Source organism: Cupressus sempervirens, chromosome 5, assembly GCF_028749045.1.
Source record: "Cupressus sempervirens isolate cs-2001-9-10 chromosome 5, ASM2874904v1, whole genome shotgun sequence".
NCBI classification, from domain to species: Eukaryota; Viridiplantae; Streptophyta; class Pinopsida; order Cupressales; family Cupressaceae; genus Cupressus; species Cupressus sempervirens.
Window position 1 is genome coordinate 293,869,035 of NC_143122.1, and position 22,093 is coordinate 293,891,127.

Genomic DNA, 22,093 nt, shown 5'->3' on the forward strand with positions numbered 1-22,093 from the left:
TTAGAACATCTACACATTATATACGTGTGAATATTGTTTAAAAATCAATAATTTTTTTTATAATTATAATAGACCACTTGACAAACGACATAACAAGTAAGATCTATATGACACTCCCCATGAACCCACACTTTGGGCGTGCATGCCCTCCCCTACTCCTACACAATTCTTTTAACTATTTCACTACTTCACATAATATAATTATTATTTAACTACTAAACATTCTTCCTTCCCATTTAATTTCTTCTTCTATGAAACGGGCCTTTTTTCCATAGACCCTTTCCTCGTACAAAAACTTAAAAGCATCCTTTACTCCAATTTTCTCCTTTCCCGCAAGAGATCTGAACATGATTCATGAACTCCAAGAGCATTTAAAAATTGCATTCCAAATCGTCCACTGATGAAAGCATTCAAATTTCTTGATTTAAACATCTAATAGTGGACAATGGGGATGCAGACAAGTCATTGCGATTCCGATGCTGTTGTCATATAATCTATTTAGAGGATATTGCCGCGCAGTTCGCTTAATATATCTGTCAACGTAAGGGAAGAAGAGACGATGTAAGACTCGTGACCAAATTTCTAGAGAATATTTCACAGGATTTAAAATTATGAGATGAAATCTATTTTACTCATTTTTTAATTTTTAATTTTCCCAATAAGTTCGGCTTTGTCGTTAATTGACGCTACATCTGACCAAGAAGACAAAGATAGATGCTAGCACTGTTTGTGTTCGACTGACTATTACATATATATGGTGGTTTTGTATTCGATATGGAGCTGAAATGGCCTCTGTTTTGGTTTTGCTCTTCATAGTATTGTCTGCGGCTGCAGACCATGGCAGCAATGGCGCCTATATTCAATACAATACAACATCAGGGCCGGTGGAAGGCAAGATCAATGTGCACTTGGTTCCTCATACTCATGACGATGTGGGATGGCTCAAAACTGTTGATCAGTACTACATTGGATCCAATAATAGCATTCAGGTCCCCAATCCAGTCCAATTTAATTTAATTATAATTCCTATGCATTGACATCGAGAATCTTGTCCACTTAATCTTAAATTAAGATATTATTGGAGAGCTCATGTTAAAAGTAGAGATTATTGAACTTACTTCTAAATAAGACATCCCCAAGTAAAATATATTTTAATTTGAACCGCTGAATTTTGATTTTAAAGCTAGTCGAACTATGTATCTTGACAGGAGTTTAATGGCGGATAGAAAAATAATAGTATATATCTTCCTGCGGGAGACTTGGGATAGAGAATTTTGGTTTTAAAGATAGTAGAACTATGTCTCTTGACAGGAGTTTAATGGCGGATAGCAAAATAATAGCATATATCTTCCTCCGGGAGACTTGGTAAACTAAAACATAAAGTGTTTTTTTTTGCAATCAGTTGGGATTTAATCCTGAAATTCTAGGAAATTAATAAACTCTGAAAATTCATATTTCAAAGGTTAAAAGTACCAGCAATTTAAGGAGTCTATTTAGAATTTTTGCAGTGGTATAGGTCGATAAAAATAGCAATAGACAGTGTAAAGGGGTATCAGTAATAAGATGTAGCGGGACATATATAGAGGCTGCTAATGATGCTTTAAACTTTTATTTTTGACCTAATAACCCTCTCTTTATGTCAATAAATTTTGTTTCTTTCTGTTCCTTTTTTCTGCAGGGAGCATGTGTGAAGAATGTGTTGGATAGCGTGGTCTTGGCATTGCAAGAGGACCCAAACAGAAAATTTATATATGTAGAACAGGCAAGTTGCACTATAATTCTATGAAATGATTTTGACTTAGGTTATGGTTAACACAAGATTGGACTCCCCCTTGTTGATAAATGAAGGTTCTGTATAAACTGCATCGGTGCTTTTTAAAATGCATTGCACTGTAAAGCTCTATGGGATTTCTCCAGATCTATTAAATTCATGTAAATATGACTCAAGCCAACACTGTTTGAAAATTTGTTTTGGGACATGGATATATGTTCTTGTTACCAGAACATCTAAAAGAACTAGAAAGTTTATGTGTTGGACAAGATGTTGTAAAAGAATTTAGATTATGTCTGCAAGGAAAGCTATCACTTGTCCTTGTACATTATTTCAACACTCGTTAGAATAATTTTTCATTCAAAACAGATAAATATAACTGGAATTGTTGTTTTGGAGCACACTTTATGTACAAGAACACACTAAGAGACAGTTTTAACTTTAGCTGGAAGTTTAGATTTGAATTTTTAGTACATATTAAGTATAGAGCAGCTGGTCAGTATTTCCATATAAATATGTTCTGATACTATCTTACGAAAAATTATCTTGCTATCTTAGGAAAAATTATCTATCTGTAAAATTTGGTCTGTGTCTGACATTTCAGTGATTTGTATGACTTTATTGTTGTACGGTGAGCATTTTTTTGGTCCATAGAGTTGATTTTTATTAATATTAATAAGATTCAAATTACATACATATCATAGTTTTCTAACTAAAAACAGGCATCCCACTGACTACTACAACTACCAACCTGTCCATACAAAAGAAACATTACATCATCTCCAATCCGTTAATTTCTGGAAGGATTAGAAAGATCAATTGTTGAACTTGTTAATGCTTCAGTAAGTAAATAGAAGGGTAAACATGTTTTTTCTCCTTGGGATGGCTATGTTATTCATTGGTGGAAGGGTTTACTTTTTCCTTATCTTTCTGCTCCATTGTGTCCTTCCAAGATTCCTCTTATCTCAGCACAAACCAAGTGAATTCCTCCAAGTGAGTTATTTCAAACTCAATTTTGATGGGGCCTCTAGAGGAAATCCAGGAAACTCTGGCTATGACATAGTCATTAGAGACTTTAAAGATCATGTGATTGCAACAAAATCATCTCCTCTCCCTCCGTGTACTAATAACAAAGCTGAGGCCTTGGCCTTGCTTTTTGATTTGAAACTTGCAAAATCGCTATCTATATTTACGTTACATGTTGAAGGGGATTCAGCCATTATTATTAATGCGTGTATTAAACATCAGATATATAATTGGTCCATACAATATATATTGCATCAAGTATGGTCTCTTCTTGATTTGATCTCTAAATGTTACATCATGCATACGTATAGAGAAGACAATCTTTTAGCCGATTGTCTGGCTAGTTTGGGTACTGATGGGGCTATATTAACTCTTTACTTTCCCTACTTAACTTCCTTGATTTCCCCAACTTGGTTAATATTATGACAAAAGAATATGTTTAGAATAATGTTGTGCCCTTTTCATATATTGTTTGATAGTAAATCACGGCTTCTCTGCGATTTCACATGTTTTTACTTTTATGGATCTCACTTGTTGTTTTGAGATATTATATGCAGTTCAGGGTCTTGGATTGCACTTGCATCAGATGGCTTTCTAATATCACGGTCTCAATTGGAGGTTTGGATGAAGATCAATGATAGAAACTCTTATGATAGTTTTTGGCTTGGCTCTTGATTTTGTCTCCTACACCAAACAATGAATTGTATTCATATGAGTTTTGGGCTCTTTGTAATCACAATATTCTCGATTTGGGAATCATAAGGACAAGGTTCATTAGTTTTGATAGATACTCTCTTGATGTAGTATTTCTTCTTATGCATCCTTTTTGTATCAAACAATGACCAAAGTTTTTCTTCTTTCGTTCTTTTCTCGAGGAGCTATTTTGAACAAGTTATTATTAATATAAATATAATGTTTCGCCAAAAAAAAAACATCATAAAAAATAAACCACCCCCCAGCCCCTATATCCCAACAACCCTCTACAGATAGCCAAAAAGTTGCTAGGCTATACATTTGAGCTATCAAACTACGCAAACAAAAGCCCATTATCAACAATGGTATACATTTCAACACAGAGAACAAAAGCTTGGGCAATAAACAACAAGAACATCATATAAAAAAGCCTAGCTGCCTGGTACACTATGAAATTGGAGAATCAATGGTGGATACCACCCTTCTCCGACACCCTCCTCCACATCCATGACCGCAAGCACCCTGTCCCCTACTTGCTCTTGGTGGTGGCATCCCCCTCTAGGAGTTGGCAAGCTTGAACTTGAGCTTGCATTTCTCCAGTTGCTCCTTCAGAACACTAGCCTCCAATGAATATCCCAATCATGCACATAATCAGCAAGGCAACCCCAAGATTGTTTGTCTTCACCCCTCTTCAATTCCTTACTGTCCAAAACACTCCACAAATTAAAAGGTGGACATGAATTGAGTATCCAGGAACATTGACCTAGTCACCCCTAGTCACCTCAAAACCTTACCTAGGTTTTTCCATTGCCAAAATAGATTCAAGCCTCCCCTAGAATGAACAAGCATGACAAGAATGCGTTATCTTTCACAAAAAACAATCTTTAGTTGATCTCTAGAGATCTTTCCCCAAAACGACATCTGCTGTTTGGATGCTTTCAGGTTAAAGTTTGCCTCCACACTCACTCCATAATTCAGCTTCACTCACTTTAGGTTGCCACCCCAAAACATCAATTGTCCACCTCAAAATGCCATCAAAATACTTCCTACGGTCACATCAAAAGGCCTGCCCAAATAAAAAATATCGTGTCACTTCAAACTTCACATATGTGTTGGATAGTATGCAAAGCAAAAGCCCAAAGTGATATTGTACACCAACATGGTCAACTATCATTGCAATAGTGGTTCTGATAAAACCTTTGCCAAGTTGGAATTAAACTTGTCTTGAAAGGACACTGCTGTTTTTGACAAAGAGTCTGCCAAATCATCGCCCTCCCAGGGAAAATATGAGAAATTTTGAAATCTTTGAATCTTGCCTATTTCTTCAGAATAATTTTGATAATCTTGTGAATACACCACACATGTGCATGTCCATTTCCGATTGCATCTACAATGACTTGGGAAACCCCTTCTAGGTTTTATTGCTTCACTCTAATTCTAGATGCCAACTCAATAGTAATGTAGCTTGAACCTCTGCATCATTATTAGTTCCTTCATCAAGCTTCTTTGTTTCAATTGTAAGGATATTACCCTCCGAATCGCGAGCCCCACAATCTGCTCCTAATGGCCTTGGGTTTCTTGTAGATCCCCTAGCAAAAATAAGCTTAATCCATCCTGCATTCGACTTCAACACTTTCTCTTCACTCGTGACATGGGACGGGATCAACCTCCGTATGCTCATTAACTTGCAACATCTTAAGAATTGGCCACTGTCTTTGGAATACGCTCTCTATAAAACTAAAAAGGACTTTGCTTGATTTTGACGAGCTACAATAATAATCACAAATTTTGATAAGATAAATTTATTAATGTCTTACAAGAGACCACAAGTGTCTAAGGGATTGAGACCGATACAACAAGGTCACAACCAACAACGGGAACACCAAACGATGTTTGTGGAAAGAACAAGTAGGATAAAGGGAAACAAAACAAAGAAAGACTAAATACTCTTGATAGATAAGAAGTAGCCTAGCACCTAAGGATATGGCTCGAGGTGAGGGTGTGCCCTAGGCCACCTTAGGGAGCCGCTAGGGTATGGTGATGCTGTTGAGTGGGTCCTTTGTGAGGCCTCATAGACCTGGCGTGTCCTGAGGAAGGGTTGAGTGATCGCTTCGTTCCTTGGGTAGGAGATATGGGTGTGAAGAGAGAGGTGATGAGCTAGTGTGAAGTCTGTCTTAGTGGAAATTGAAGCTATAAACTGTAATCACGAAGTCGCATGGCCTCCTAGAGGTATAGTGCAAGAAATCGTTGATCAATGTACTTGAAGAATGAAGAAATGGACGTGTTCTCTCTGAACAAGTAGTAGGACCTCCACTTGATTTCATATTAAATGGGGCAACAAACAAAATGGGTATCAATTTTCGCCTCTCCAAGGGGACAAAGGCGAAAAATTCTGTCCTCTTTGTCAATTCAGTGGTCAAGCTATATATGTAATTGATGGGAACCCACTCTAAAAGATTCTAAAGAGATACAGAGGGCATAAGTCCACGACGAGTGAGGTACCAAGGGCGCACAATAACCCTGTCTTGGATATCTACGTAAGGCTCCATATAGAAAGCCATCCTTGGGCGTAGCCCTTTGGGAGTATGACTCCATGTCGTGATAGTATATTTTCTGTAGATGTCAATCTTGACGTGCTCATTCAACTTCTGTTGAGAGAGAAAGAGGTAAGATGGCACATCTAAGGAGAATTGAAAGGGGGGAAGGCAAGTCATCGCAATCTTGATCGAGCCAAGAAGAGCAGAAAGTTGGGCGAATCAACAAGGAGCTTCATAGGTAGGATCGAAGCTCGCCATTGCCTTAGAAGAGCAATAGGCCAAGTAAGAATATAGGTGATGACCCTTAGTAGAGTCTGTGAAGCTCCGAAGTCGATGGATAAACCAAATTAAATCAAAGATGGTCCCAAGTTTGAAAGGATGGGCCCTAAACTCGATCCAAGATGATACTATGTGGGTTGGACTGATGACATCTGATAATGCATCGAAGGAGGAGGGTCTGAACTTGCTCGACCGAAGCTGAATCAGAATCTAGGAGAGAGGGTCCCCACACAATAGAGCCACGAAGGATGGTGAGCCTGACCAAAGATTCCAAGAGGGGCATCTTGGCTGTGGTATCCCAAAAGTGATGTCTGAAGCACTGTCGCTCAAGCATAGCCAGGTAGTCAAGCCCCTTGTTAACCCGAGGCTGCATGGCAGGTTTGAAACTGAAGCAGGCTCTAGAGAACTTAATTTCTAGATAAGTGTAGGAGGATGTGATCTCAACTTGCATGCCCGTAAAGTAGAAATGGAGATGTGAGGTCATTAGGTAGTTGAAGACCATCACTCGGGTCTTTTCCAAGTTCACAACCAACTACCACGAGTCAGAAAAGGAGGCCAAACCATCAAGGATCTGTTGGAGTTCCTCTAGGGACAAAGCCAAAAGAACCACATTGTGGCAAACAATATAATGGAGATCAAAACCTGGTGTAATAGAATCCATCATCAGGGAGTGAGAAGTCACAAAGGAAAGTCTCGAGTTAGTTAACATAAATATCGAAAAGAGCAGGGGAGAGAGGGCATCCTTGCTTCACCTTGATGGTGCTCTGGATAGGATCAGAGAGACCCTGAAGAGTCCTAAACTTTCCACCACGTGCTCATGTAACCTCATGATAGTTGTCAAGAGAGTATTGGAAATCCCAATGTCTGTATGCCCTCATGATAGCTCCATCAATAAGATAGTGTTCCTCATGGTAGCTGTCAAGAGAGTCTTGGAAATCCCAATGTCCCTATGCCTTTGGAAGAGAGCCATCCGAGGAACAAAATCAAAGGCTCTGTGGAAGTATACAAAGCAACAATAGACTTTCGTTGAACAGTGTTGTGCCTCCTCAATGACAGTCCGCAAAGTTAGAATTTGGTCCATAATTTGAAAAATCTATGTGGACACTGACCTAGCCCTTAGCTTGACAGTGCCAGCAATCAAGCTCCTTGGATACGATAGTGTTCAACATAGTGGCATAAAGTTGACTAATGTATGCCAACCATGATGGTCCTGTAGTTGTTGAGGTTGGAGATCGACTCGGTCTTATGAATTAGATAGATAATATGCCGCGACCAAGAGTCAAAAAAACTAGTGCAAACTATTCTTATAAAGAGCATTGTAAGAAAGGAACACAAAACAATAATACCAAGCTTGAAGAGCTCCGCTTGGAACTCGTCCTCTTCCGCCGTCCAGCTATTGTTCATGCATCTGACAACCTCATTGATGTTGGTGAACATGAAGAGATGGCCATGAGGTGGGGGGGTGAGGTGAAGAGGAGGCTAGTCGGGGATGTCATAGAGGACGAGGGGGTGAGAAACAAGGTAATTGTGATCCAGGGTGGAGGGAGGAGGGGGTGGTGAGGGAACATAGTGCGCTAGAAGAGCTCTGGAGACTGCAGGAGAGAGGCACAAAAGGATCTACACTGTTTCATGAAGAAAGTTTGCCTTATTTGGATAATTGAAGGGGGGAAGAGTAGAGAAGGCCAAGCGAATTGAGTAGTGAAAGGATTTGCAACCCTCATCAAATCACTGATTCACAGGGAAGGAGCTCTTGCGGTTGGGGCTATGGGAAATGAAGGAGGTGAGATAGAGAATGTAGATGAGGCAAAACTCCCACAATTCGATTGCCAGTAAATCGAACATGGAGTGAACATCTCTGGAATCGGTAAAGGAATCTTTGGGGAGGAGTCGTCTAAGGTGAAGGACAAGGAGGTCATGATCACTCTCAATGAAGCAAAAAAAGATGTGGATGGGGGGAGGGTTAACTCAAGAGGGGGAGAGAGGGGGGAGGGGTGGAGGGCATGGGAGACCCTGAGGGCAAGGCTAAGGAGAGCATGATGAACAAGGGGGAGGTGAGAGGTGGTGAAGCACCCAAGGGAGGGGATATGGGAAACACTAGAGAGAACATAGTCAATAGCATTCATACCACCATAGTGAGGCCAAGAAGGGGAAAGACCAAAGCCAAGAAAATAGGGAAATCCATTCAAGATCACCAAGTTCGAGGACTCACTTAATTGTAGTAGATGATTGTCATACCTAGTATGGGGTCCTCTACTATCTTTAGAGAAACGTTGCAATTCTAGGGTATCCAAACCCGATTTGACTGTGCAAACCGGATCAGATCTAAAGGTCTTTGGTTTGTGCATTAAAGTCCCATAGAATGAGGATGCCACCCATGATCGGAAACCTAGTGATGCACTCATAAGGATCATTGTACTCTGTGTTGTGGACTGCATAGTAGGAGGAGACCGACAAAAAATAACACACTATGATGAAGATATCTGTGTAATGTGACGTTGTTTGACCAATACATATCCACATGAATTTGGTTGACCTATCTATGTGAACAATGAAAGTCTTACTACAGAGGCGGTCTCTGATCAAATAGGCTACCCCACCTAACCCCATGACCCCACTAGAGCACCTAACCTCATCCCTAAAACCAGACAATCACTGGTGGCTAGAGATGCCTGGAAGAGGACGTACATGGCTCTCGTGAGTCTCAGTAACAAGGAGAACGCCAACAGAACCAAGATCCTAAAAGAGATCCGACAAGGACCATAAGGTGCCATTGTTGTTCAATGGTTGACATTCAGGGAACAATTGCATGGTTTTCATATGCACAATTGTTGATGTGATTTTCATTTGGGCCTTGGTGGCCAACCAAGATTCCCATCTAGGAAGAGAATCTCGAATAACTACTCTAAGGTTGATAACAACCCACTTCTTGTTGTATCTAGCCTCTTCAACAAGTCCTTTGGACAACTTCAGCTCTGTCACTTGCGATCTAGTGAGATCCTCGTCAAGATAAATCTTAGTAGGAAGAGGAATTTTTTGTCTATTTGCCCTAAGAAATCGAAGATGGTCAACCAAGGAGAGTAACTAGAGAAAGAGGTGCAATCATGGCCCATCCAGGCTTTGTTATGTGTAATATTTGAAAGGTCTTGCTGATTGCTAAGGAAGGAGTGACTTGTTGAGATGGGGTTAGTGGATGGTGCAGGGGGGGAGGCCACAAATTTTGTGGTTGAGCTCATGAGCCCACCTAACCTGCTCATCCGATAACCGATCTTGAACTAGCTCTTGAACGTCTAAGAGGGGTTAGTGGTGCTGTAAATGGAGACCCAAAACTTGATCCACTGTTTTGTTTTTGTAACTAAAGAGGTTTGTTTGCTATCTAGTTCGGTTTGTTTTTCCTTAATCAAACGTATTTCTTGGACCTGCACTTTATTGGAATTCACTTGCATTTGAAGGTCTGTAGTTTTATCATTTAACTATTGGGTTTTACAAACGATTTGTTGTTGTAGATCTGCCATTGTTGTACTTAAAGAATGCATGTTGTCTCGCGGGTTAAGATTTTCCATCTCCAGTTTTAGCCATGCATTCAATAAGTCTCTGGTACATAATGGGTGTAGACAGGGTCTCCATCCTATTGCAGGTTAGGTCTATGTTGTTGCAACCTGACACCAAGCTTAGTCTAGGCAAGCCTAGAAGTACAAGTGCAGAGCTGAGGACAGGAAACCTGTCAGTAGGAAAAGCCAGTTAGAACCAATGCAGTACTGTTGTATGGTTGCAAAAAATTGCACCATGTAGGCAAGTCCAAAAATGCAAGTGTAGAGAAAAGCTACACGAAAAATCTTCTATGAACAAGCACACAGAGTAGGACGAATAGAGCAGGAAAATACTGAAGAAAAGCTGCCAAGTCACACAAATAAAACTAGTGATAAATAGCCCAATGCTCGGCAAGTGAACAAAACACAAATGTGAGGCTCCTACTGGCAAGAAGCAACAAACACAATTGGTTTGCAGCCGTCGGGAGGACGACAGTAGGAAGGAGTGACAAAATGCCCAGGGCAAAGGCGATCAAAACAACCAAGCGCAGCTATCGCAAACACAATGTTTGACAAGCTCGGCCAAGGAAAGAGAGCAGGGAGCTAGGAGTGCTGAATGACAACGATGCTATGAACAAAAATCCTCGAACAAAAACCCAGGGAAGCAATGACACCAATGTGACAATGACTATCAAAGACTATGACGAATGATAGCCAGGCAGGGTAGTCACTCAAACTAGGTTAGTGAGGAACATTGTCGCATTGTCAGGGAGCATCATTTTAGAAGAATAGCTACAGTTACAACGGTCAAAATGTTGAAAGCTAAATTAAGAATTCCTTGTTCAAGAGAGCAGGATACACTGGATGTATGATATGAAAATTACAATTCTCATGCACAATCTGTCCGCTGACTCAAATTTACCTTTGGAATATATGGTGATTGTGTTCTTTCCATAATTCCTAAACTATAGAAGACATGCATATTTTCCAGATGCAAGAAAAAGCCGACTTGGTAGATACCGATCTTCAGCTTTGGAACGTTTCGTTGATCATGCTAGGGCAGACAAAAGATAAATTTAACTTTTTAAAAACATTCTGCCAACATTGTGAGAACTTGCAGTGCAAAAGGAAATGATCAACATTTTTAGTTTTCTGTTTGCACAAAACATATTTAAAAGGGCCATAATATCCATAACACATCAACGTCTCACTGTGAAAAATTTCTGCTTTATAGTCAACCAGGAAAAGACACCCACCTTAGGCAAGCAATACCTATTCCAACAAAGATATCTTGGCTAATGCTCCTCATCCATACAGCCTCCACTAATTTGTAACCAATCTTCATTAAATACTCACCACACCAGATCAGCTCATTAGAATCATAACTTTTTTCCGTTCTTGAGCACCCTCAATAGGCTATCTCAAATCATTTTGATCAGAAAAGTTGCCACCTTCAGACCCCATTTCTCCAATATATTTCTATGTAGTTTCATATTATAGGTTCAGTCTATAAGAGTTGATTGCCTTTCTAGAGAATCACTCCAAAAATTTGCACTTGCCCCACCTCCTAGCTTCCATGTAAGATGGTCTCATGTCTGCACTCCATAAAAGTCCAGATTAAAGATCCTATATGTGGCTCCAAGACTGTGAGTACCCTCTCCCTTGATTGCACATCCAAATATTTGTGGCTTAAAATCCTTGCCCATTTCTGATTTGGTCTTTTGTACATCATCCAAATCAATTTAGCTCCCATTGCCTCATTCATGAGGTTCCATTTTCTTAGACCAACACCTCCAACTGACTTCGGCAAATACATCTTATGCCAGACAAGCAGAGGTATTTTGTCCTCCCATTGGCTGCCATTCCAAAAATAATTCCTTATTTTCTGATTGATAACCTTGATTATTTTGGCTGGGACTTTTATACACATCATGGAATAGATGGGTATGACAAAGATCACTGTTTTAAGCATAAGAATGTCTCCGACACATGAAAGCCATCTACTGTTCATCCTTTAAGTTTACTGGTACAAGAGTCCAGAAGTTCAGTGTGTAGCTTAGCCCTCCTAATACCTGCAAATAAAGGTAGCCCCAACATTTACTTTCAATTCTGTAACATTGAAATCATACTGGTCTGATGGAACAGATCGTACAGATCTGATTATGCATAAGATGCCTTTGTAAAGAAAGGCCTATAAATATAATTGTTTAGTTCTCAAGTATGATCGGGGTCTCCCTTGGGGTAATCTTGTTTTAGTTTAACCTTGAACAAAGCTAGTTAGTTTAATTACTAATTAATGTATTCCCTGATAGGCACTGATTTTGAGAGAACAATTCTGGCCGACCTAGAGAGGGACATGTCCCTTCTAGGGACATACCCCTTGGGTGTCATTTATGGAGGTTATGTTTGTGGATAAAGGACACACAACAAATCTAATTCTGCTCCTTTAGCATACATTACCTCATACGAATTATAGCAAGATATACATATTATTGCAGAACTACTATCTTAGAAAGAAGGACCAATATTCAATCTGAAATTGATCAAGACAATCTCCAACAATATTCAATCTGAAATTGATCAAGACAATCTCCAACACCTAGAAGGTATTATATCAGTTTGAATTAGTTGCAGAATTTGCAGAATATTTACATGTTATCAGAGCCAGGTTGTCAAATCTAGGCTCTGCAAATTAAATAAACAGACTTAGTATATCTAGCATCATTCTCCTATCTTCAATGGCATACACAATCAGACCCGAGGACAGGTTTGGTGGGAAAGAACAATTTGATGCTTCGAAATTCAGAATAATGACGATTCTTGAAGAAAATGATATGAAACAATGATAAAGCATCCAAACTACTTGATATTGAACCCAATAAAACTATCTGGAGTAAAGCAATCAGGAAAGCCATGCAGATCATATTAGATGGAGTAAAAAATGAAATAGTACCCATGCTAACAAAACATCAAACAACATTTAATATGATGAATGCATATAAGGTTAACAATGCAACTAGAGTCCTCATACTAAAAAGGAAACTAAATCATAGATAGATAAAGAAAGGAGAATTGATGAATTCTTACTTCCTAGGTGTTGTTAGTCTAAGAGATGAACTTGCAAGTATAAGAATCATAATTGATGACAAAGAATTAACATTGATGGCTATAGATGGATTACTAGATTCATGGGAAACATTTGCACAAGGAGTAAGTGCTAGAGACAATCTTCCTGACTTCAATAGACTTTAGAGAGATTGTCTTTAGGAAGAATTCAGAAAACTTAAGAAAGGGGGAAAGTTGAAAATTGAAGGCGAAGAACATCATGTTCTCAATACAAATTCCTATAAAGGTAAGAAGAAGCACTTCAAGAAGAAGGGTAATCAAAAGACTGACAAACCTAAGAAAGATCTATCCAAAATAAAGTGCTTCAAATGCAAAAAGTTTGGACACTACAGATCTAATTGCCCTAAGAATTCTAAACAACAAGTAAACTGTACAAACATTACTAGGAAAGAAGATAATTATGATCTCAGAATCGTGTATTGTATTTGGCATTATCAAATGAAGTCTCAAGTAAGGCATGGGTGATTGATAGTGGATCATCTCGACATATTATAGGATACAAAGAAGCACTAGACTCTATATCAGAAAAAGTTAATGGCGAAGTCTCCATTGGTGATAATTCAACACATTTCGTCAAAGGAATTGGAAATTGCACCTTAAAACTAAAGTCGGGTAGTTCTCTTCATCTCAAAGGAGTACTCTATGTACCAGGAATAAAAAGGAATCTAATCTCGGTTACAACACTTGAAGATGATGGACATAATGTTGCATTCATGGACTGTAAAATAATGACCTGGGCTAAGAACTCTTCATTTAAGAAAGCAAATTGATTGGTCAAAAAAAGGGGAACTTGTATGAATTAAATTCAGAACCTAGTTGACCTATTCAAGCCTTAATTCATGAAGCTGCTGATATAAACAAAATATGGCATAGAAGGTTAGGACCTCTAAATTTTAAAACCTTATCAACTATGGAGAAAATGGTTAGTGGTTTATCTAAACTGAATAAAGATCACTCGAGCATATGCAAAGTATGTGCTCTAGGTAAGAACATCAAAAGTCCATTTCATGATAGCACTAGAAAAACTAACAATGTTTTGGAATTAATCCACTTAGATTTATGTGGACCTATGTTTGTTCCTTCTCTTGGGGGATTCTGGTACTATATACTTTTTATAGATGATTTCTCTAGAAAAACTTGGATTTACTTGTTAAAATGTAAAGAATCAGAAGAAATCCTTAAGATATTTAAAGAATTTAAAACCTTAACTGAAAACTTATTAGGACATAAAATTAAAACTCGTAGGACTAATAATGAAAGGGAATATGCCTCAGACTTGTTTAAAGAGTTTTGTAAAGAAACAAGAATTAAGAGGGAGTATACCGTTCCTTATAACCCACAACAAAATGGGGTAGCAGAAAGGAAGAATAGGACAATTATAGAAGCTCCAAGAGCTATGATATTTGATCAAAATCTAGAATATTATCTTTGGGCAGAAGCCTCTTGTACTGTTGTCTATATTCAAAACAAAAGTCGTCACTCCTACCTTAGAGATAAAACTGTGAAGAAGTCTTTACTAAGGTTAAACCTAATATAAGTTATCTTAGGATTTTTTAGTGCCCAGTATATATACATGTTCCAAAAGAAAAGAGAACTAAGTTAGAACCCTCCTGGAGGAAAGGTATTTTTGTAGGGTATAGTGAAACATCTAAAGCATATAGGATTTTTATACCTAGTCAAAAAAATATTGAACTTAGTAGAGATGTAATTTTTGAAGAAGATTTAGCATTCAAAAGAGTTCCAAGTTTTGGTGATCCCTCTCCGTTACCTAGTTTTGAAGGAAATACTGAATCTGAGTCTTAGAGGGAGAACATTGAAGAAATTAAACATGAAATTCAAAATCTCAATCTTGAAGAAACTCAAAATTCTAAGAAAAGACCACTTTGGGCCATTAAGACAATAGAGGAAGCACAAGACTTTGCTGCACCATCTGAAACCTTTGGAGAAAGCAAAAGACCCAAAAGATTTTCTAGTTATGCAACAAACATGAACGATTTGTCTAAATCATAACTAACTAATGTTTCAAATGCTATTAAACATACAGCTTGGAAGGATGCCATGATAGAAGAATACCAATCCATTATGAAGAATGATGTTTGAGAAATTGTTCCTAGACTTGAAGGAAAATATGTTGTTTCTTCCAAGTGGATATTTAAAATCAAGCATGCTGTTGACGGTAGCATTGAAAAATATAAAGCCACATTCATAGCCAGGGGATTCTCTCCAAAAGAGGGGATTGAATATGAAGAAACCTTTGCTCCTGTTGCTAGATACACCTTTGTGATAGCAGTCCTAGCTATTGCAACATCGAAGGGATGGAAAGTACATTAGATGGATGTAAAAACAACATTTCGGAATGGAAAGATTACAAAAGAGGTATATTTGGAGAAAGCAAAAAGATTTGAAACTCATAACCCTAAAATTTTAGGCTCAAGAAAGCTCTCGATGGGCTTAAACAGGCTCCAAGGGCATGGTATGAAAGAATTGATAAGTATCTCACTAGCTTAGGATTCTCCAAGAATGAATTTGATCCAAATCTATATTATAAAAGGGATAAAGATGATATGGTAACTTTGATACTATATGTTGATGATTTACTAATAACAAGTGATGATCATCTCATAGATCAATGCAAGAAAGATCTAATCAGAGAATTTGAGATGAAAGATTTATGACTCCTTCATTACTTCCTAGGATTGGAAGTATGGCAGAATTCTGATAGCATCATACTTAATCAAGGAAAGTATACATTAGACATCTTGAAGAGATTTAAAATGTGGAACTGCAGGCCTGTGTCTTAGACTAATTTACATAAGCTTAAGGAAGCAACATAATCACCTTCCATAGATTCTACTCTTTACAAACAGATGATTAGGTCCCTTATCTACTTGGTAAATACAAGACTTGATATTTGCTATGTTGTTAATGCATGAAGTTAGTTTATGTGTGAGCTAAAGGAGATTCACCTAGTTACAGTCAAACACATCATGAGATACTTACAAGGCACTCTTAAACTTGGGCTCAAGTATGAGAAAGTTGAATTGGATCTACATGGATACACAGACTCAAATTGGGCTGGAAGTGTTGCTGACAGGAAAAACACTTTAGGATATTGTTTCAGTTTAGGCTCAGCCATGATATCATGGATATGCAAAAAGCAATCTTTAGGAGCACAAAGTTCCACATAAGCCAAATACATTGCAACAACAATGACCTCTCGGGAAGCAATTTTGCTTAGAAAGTTACTTGTGGGATTATTTGGTCAGGCCATGAATCCTACGATTATTCATTGTAATAATTAGAGTTCCATCAAGCTTTTTGTGAACCCAATTTTCCATGATAGGTCCAAGCATATTGAAATTCCTGACCATTATGTAAGAGATATGGTAGACTGGAATACTGCAAAATTATAATACATTTGCACTGCAGATCAAACAACAGATATTTTTACCAAACCTCTTTCACAAGTGAAGATAGATCACTTCAAGAAAAGACTTGGTATGGTTGAATTATAATACATTTGTATTCTTTAAATTATTAATAAAATAATTTAATTGTCAGGCTATTGACTATTATGGGCTCCACCATTTGTATTCATTATTTAAGAGGTGACGATCTTTGAGATAATGAACACTTGTATAAAAGACATTATGAGAGATGACGATCTCTCAGATAATGTGCTGAATACTAGAGATCTACTCTCAGATCTAGATAAGTTCAAGATCACATTGTGATGTAGACATTTCTATGCCTATGAGTCACAACTTGGATAAAAGAAGAATTTTATTATTCTCCAGAGTTTATCCTGTGTTCTGGTAGATCTTAACTCAGGATTATGTTGTGATATAGGAAAGCCAATACCTATGAATCACAACTTGGATAAATGAAAAATTTAATTATTCTTGAGATTTTATCCTGTATATTGCATTCTATGGAATATCATTATCACTAGTGTAAGTGATAAGTCATATCACAGGTATAGCAATATGACATAGTATCATGTGTTCAATTATATCTCATGCTTAGAAGATTTAGATAGATATAGAGTATTAATCTATGTTTATTCATATTAATTGATGATTCTAGATATGTTATCTCTCAATATGATTATCAAGCTAGTAGGGAGTGTTAATTCTATAACATTGAAATCGTACTGGTCTGATGGAATAGAACGTACATATTTAATTATGCATAAGATGTTTTTGTAAAGAAAGGCCTATAAATATAATTGTTTAGTTCTCAAGTATGATCAGTACCTCCCTTTGGGCAATCTTGTTTTAGTTTAACCTTGAACAAAACTAGTTAGTTTAATTACTAATTAATGTATCCCCTAATAAGTGCCAATTTTGAGAGAACAATTCTGGCCGACCTAGAGAGGGACATGTCCCTTCTAGGGACATGCTCTCTTCTAGGGACATGCCCCTTGCGTGTCATATTTATGCAGGTTATGTTTGTGGATAAAGGACACACAACAAATCTAAGTCTGCTCCTTTAGCATACATTACCTCATACGAATGATAGCATGATATACATATTATTGCAGAACTACTATCTTAGAAAGAAGGACCAATATTCAATCTAAAATTGATCAAGACAATCTCCAACACCTAGAAGGTATTATATCAGTTTGAATTAGTTGCAGAATTTGTAGAATATTTACATTTACCAGGCAGTATACCCCTTCTTACCTTGAGGATCTTGCAAATCTCTCTCTCTTTCAAATCATTGGTGTTGAAGAAGAGAACCTCCAATTGTTGCAAATTGACCATTTGACCTGACACCAAATAGTATTTATTGAAGGTTTCTTTTTTGCAACAAGCCTCCTTGAGGGACGAGTCGCCCATACATAGGGTATCATCAACAAACTGCTGATATGAAATGACCTCCATACCCTGGGTAGCAATAATAACTTTCCATCTCTCACCCTCCCAACTCTTATCAATAAGTCTCCCAAAAAAATTACCATAATGATGAAGATCAACGATAATGGATGTCCTTGCCGAATACCCCTAGATGATGCAAAGAGACCTGAGGACTTGTTGTCCTGCATTTTGTCACTACAAAATGTAGGTAACAATACAAAACTTTTTCAACTTAGTTTCACATTTCTCAGAGTTTAGTTCGTTATTTAATTGGTTAGTACTGATCAACCAATCAATTCCAATTAATAGAATGAATCCTTTTACTAAAGGTTTTCGTCAAGTCTTTGTCTTTTTTGTTTTTTGATTGTCGAGCCTATGCTTGATTTTTGAGTCCTTTATCATCATTTTCTTTGCTTTTGAGTTTGCGTTTGTTAGTTTTTAGTCCTTTGGTTTTGCTCAAGTCATGACTTTCCATTTCCTGTTTGATTTGATCTAACCTAGAGTTTAATTGGAGTTGTCAGTCAAAAGATATGGCCATTTTTGTGCCTCAAAAGTAGACCTATTTGATGCAACAACATGAATTGAAAATATCATGTTATATTTCTAATTTGACATTCAATTTTCGAAAAATATAAATTAAATTCACTTTATGTTATGTTTTTAAGTTACTTTATCAATTAAATTTTCACTTAAAGTAACTATAGTGTACTTTATGTTATATTTTTAAGTTGAATTTACTTTTTGATTTTTCACATAAGTGACTATATTAAATATATAGTTCAATTTAATTTTTAGCATTTAAATCAAATGCTCTAGTAAATATTACTTTTTAAATGATATTTACATGTTATATTGATAATATGATGTGTAAATATAATTTATTCCCCATTTAAGTGATATTTTAATGAATTTAAATTGACATGTGCTAATTAAATCACTTAAAGTCATCAAAAGTGAACCTTTTTCATGTCTTTACATGTAAAATCCATCAAAAGTGGACCTTTTTCATGCCATTGCATTTAAAGTTCAACTTAGAAGCATAAGGTTATCAAAAGTGGACCTTTTTGATGCCATTGCATATAAACTCATTTGAAATATGCAAAAGGTAAGTTTTATAACTCAAATATGCAATTGCACCCAAAATGTGAGCTTTCACTTAAAATATGCAATGCCTCCCAAAAGGTGCGATTTGCATCATAAGGAGTTTTTAAAACATGCAATCCATCCCAAAAGGTGCGATTTGCATCTTATGCATATTTTAAAAATGCTATGGACACCAAAAGGTGCGTTTTGCACTAAAGTTCATGTATTTGCTCTCAAGAAACCTATTTTTGGAAGAATACATGCAAAAGGCTTCCAAGAACCCAATTTTGAAGATTATGGGAGATTTCCTTCATGGTTTTTCATGAAATCTTCTCTAATAGGGTCTTTTTTTCCTATCAATGGATTTTCCAACACTGAATGTGGATTTTTCTTGCTAAAAAATATTATTTTCAACTCCTTTCAAGGGCACATTTTTGAGAAAATCTTCAAAAATCATCATTTTTGGCTCACATTTTGGCCCAAAGAGGAATCAATTTGGCATTTTTAGTGGTTTATATTGCATCTTGGCTCATGGTTTGGTGTTTGGAAGCCAAAACGCTTTTGTTTCATGCCTTTCAAAAATCATGTTTTTGCTAAAAACACCCAGAAAATTGGGGTTTTTATCCAATTTTTTGCGTTTTGAAGTCACTTTTTTGCATTTGGATCCATGTATTTGCATTTGGGAAGTTGTTTTTGCATTCACAAGTCAAAAATGACTCAAAAACATGCATTTTTTCGCCACTTTTTTGCAAAAACGACCCAGATTATTGCATTAAAAAGTCACGTCTGTGTTCAAAAAACTCAAAAAATGGCATTTCAGCCCATACATTTGGATCAAGAGGGGTCATTTTTGAGTTTTAGTGCATGCTATTGTCTTTGGAGACCATGTATTTGGCATTTTCATGTCCAATTTGACCCTTCGTTGCTCATTAATATTTGTTGAATGCAAGTATGGAAAAAAGTCAAATTATTGTTTGAGAATCCAGATTTTGAGGAGAATTGGTGTCCTCAAAATCTGGATTCTTTGATTATTGCTATTTTGGCTCTTTGATCTCCAAGTAAGTGACATTTTCAAACTTGCTCATCAATTCATGCTTATCTTGCTATTTACATGCATATTATGGCTTGTTATTGTACACTTGTCCATATATATGCCATGAAAAGTGCATTTTGCCTTAAAAAATGATGAAAACTCTCATTTTCACACTTTGCACTCGAAAGCAACTTGCTTGTTGACGTGTTTGAGTTTAAGACCAAAGGCATGTGTGTGTTTTGTGCTTGTTTTTGAGTTTTGCTTGTCTATATTTCAGTTTTTTCTCCATTTTAGAGAAGTTGCAAGTTCTTTCCTAGGAACTTGGGTCATGTTTCACTTCATTCCACTTTCCATTTCATGCAAGAGCATCGCCACATTTCATTTCCATCATTCATGTCACAACACTTCGCATCTCATTCGTCAAATGCGATTACATGTTTTTCATCTTATTCATCATCTGCACGTGCATATAATCTCATTTTCTACTTCCATTTTCACTCATCTCACTTTCCGCATTCACTCGCATGACACGATTACATGAAAAGTCTTACGTGTAATTGCATCTCCAAAACCCGTTTTTGATTAAAAGTCACTTTTAAAAGGTCAAAAAATGTCACGTGCATCTATTCCCATGTACTTGGACTTTACCTTTCCTCAAAGACGTCTATGAAAGTTCACTTCCCCTCAAGGCACATTGCATTCATTCCTTCCATATGCACTTACACTTCATGAGAAAAATACATGTAATTCCATCATTCCATGTCGTAAAGTGTTTCATCTCATCCTGCACACACACACACGTAAGCTCATTCTCCATCCGCATTTGCGTGTCATCTCAGTTTCCATTCCTCATTACATGTAATCCATTTTTCGTGTAATGACATCTTGAAAGCCCAAGTCAACTTTTAAAAGTCAAGTGTTTTCATTTACACACATTCCCATGCATTCCACTTTCATGTTTCAAAGCATATCCATCCTTCCAAGTGTGACTTTGGCCCTTTCCATCCAAATCCATATGCTTTCCAGTTCATTTACAACCATTACATGTGTTTCATAAGTATCTAATCCATACTTCGAACACTCATCCCTCATGGATTTGTCGTTGTAAATCAAATCTCAGAGCTTTCATGGATTCAATCCAATTAAAACTTTCATGTTGCAGCAAGTCATGCCAGAATTTCTATAAAGAAGGAAGACATCCAATAAAGAATGCGTCCTTCAAAAAAAAAAAGCTGTAATTCATTTGGTCTCCATTTTCTTGATGGTTGTTTGAGAACTTGAGTTTGTGTAGGAATGCGCCAGGCACTAAGCTTAAAAAAATAAAAAATAAAAGTTGTAGATGCTTGTCGGAAAATTGTTCTAAGTTTACATCCGGACACCATCGAGAAGGTTTTCAAAGTGGAGACTCCAGAATGTGCCAATCTACAAAGGAGAATTCACGACAACTTGAACGAGAAAAGTTTGATGACATCAAGTTTTCAAATGACAACGGACAATTCATCAAAGAGAGTGAGAGGCTATCAAAAGACGTAGCACCATGATTATCAAGGTGAATGCAATGGCATGAAACATAGGAACTCTCAATCCTGTGATCGTCCGAGATAACATTGCTAAGTACAAGGCCTTTGAGGAGAATTCTTAGGATTGTTTCAATTCTTTTCCGTCTTCTTTCTTCTTCTTTCATGTTTGTATTGAAGAGGATGTATTACATGAAAATGTAATTACATGTAATATGACTTACATGTAATGCGAGTTGCATGTATGACTTACATGTAATGTGAGTTGCATGTAACCCAATAATTTCCCTTTTAGTTAGACCAGGTCAAAGTTGGTTGAGTTACTCCCACTTTTTCCTCCATCTTTTTCTCAACTCTTGTACCTATATAAAGGAGTTCCTCCTCATTGTAAAAATCATCTTTTGTTGTATGCAAGAAAGCTCTGCCATATTTGTGCAAGAATAAATTTGATTGTGTAGTACGAATTTGGGAGAAGAGTGAATAAAAGAAGCAATTGAATTCGAAGCTTTGACTTGAAGCAATTGTGATAGAGCAAATTAAAAGCTTTGACTGTAATTTGTGCCTAGTGTCTTTGATTCATGTTATTTTTGTGTGTTTGATAATAGAGCATAGTGATTTAAGAAGTAATCAGAGTCAAAA

At 37.1% G+C, this 22,093-nt stretch overlaps 1 protein-coding gene across 3 annotated transcripts in view; it reads left to right on the forward strand.

The window, feature by feature from the left end:
* Positions 1–423: 423 nt before the first annotated feature.
* The window catches only part of LOC149555732 (alpha-mannosidase-like), a 241,173-nt gene continuing 219,503 nt past the window's right edge, over positions 424–22,093 (forward strand). The window contains exons 1-2 of one of the 3 annotated variants that reach the window (XM_089829873.1): positions 424–561; positions 1,679–1,762. Coding sequence is in view for 2 of the 3 variants with exons in the window: in XM_089829872.1 (XP_089685998.1) it covers positions 786–989; positions 1,679–1,762 (288 nt within the window). In the remaining variant the exon portion in view is untranslated. The other 2 variants (XM_089829872.1, XM_089829871.1) reach the window with 2 other exon arrangements.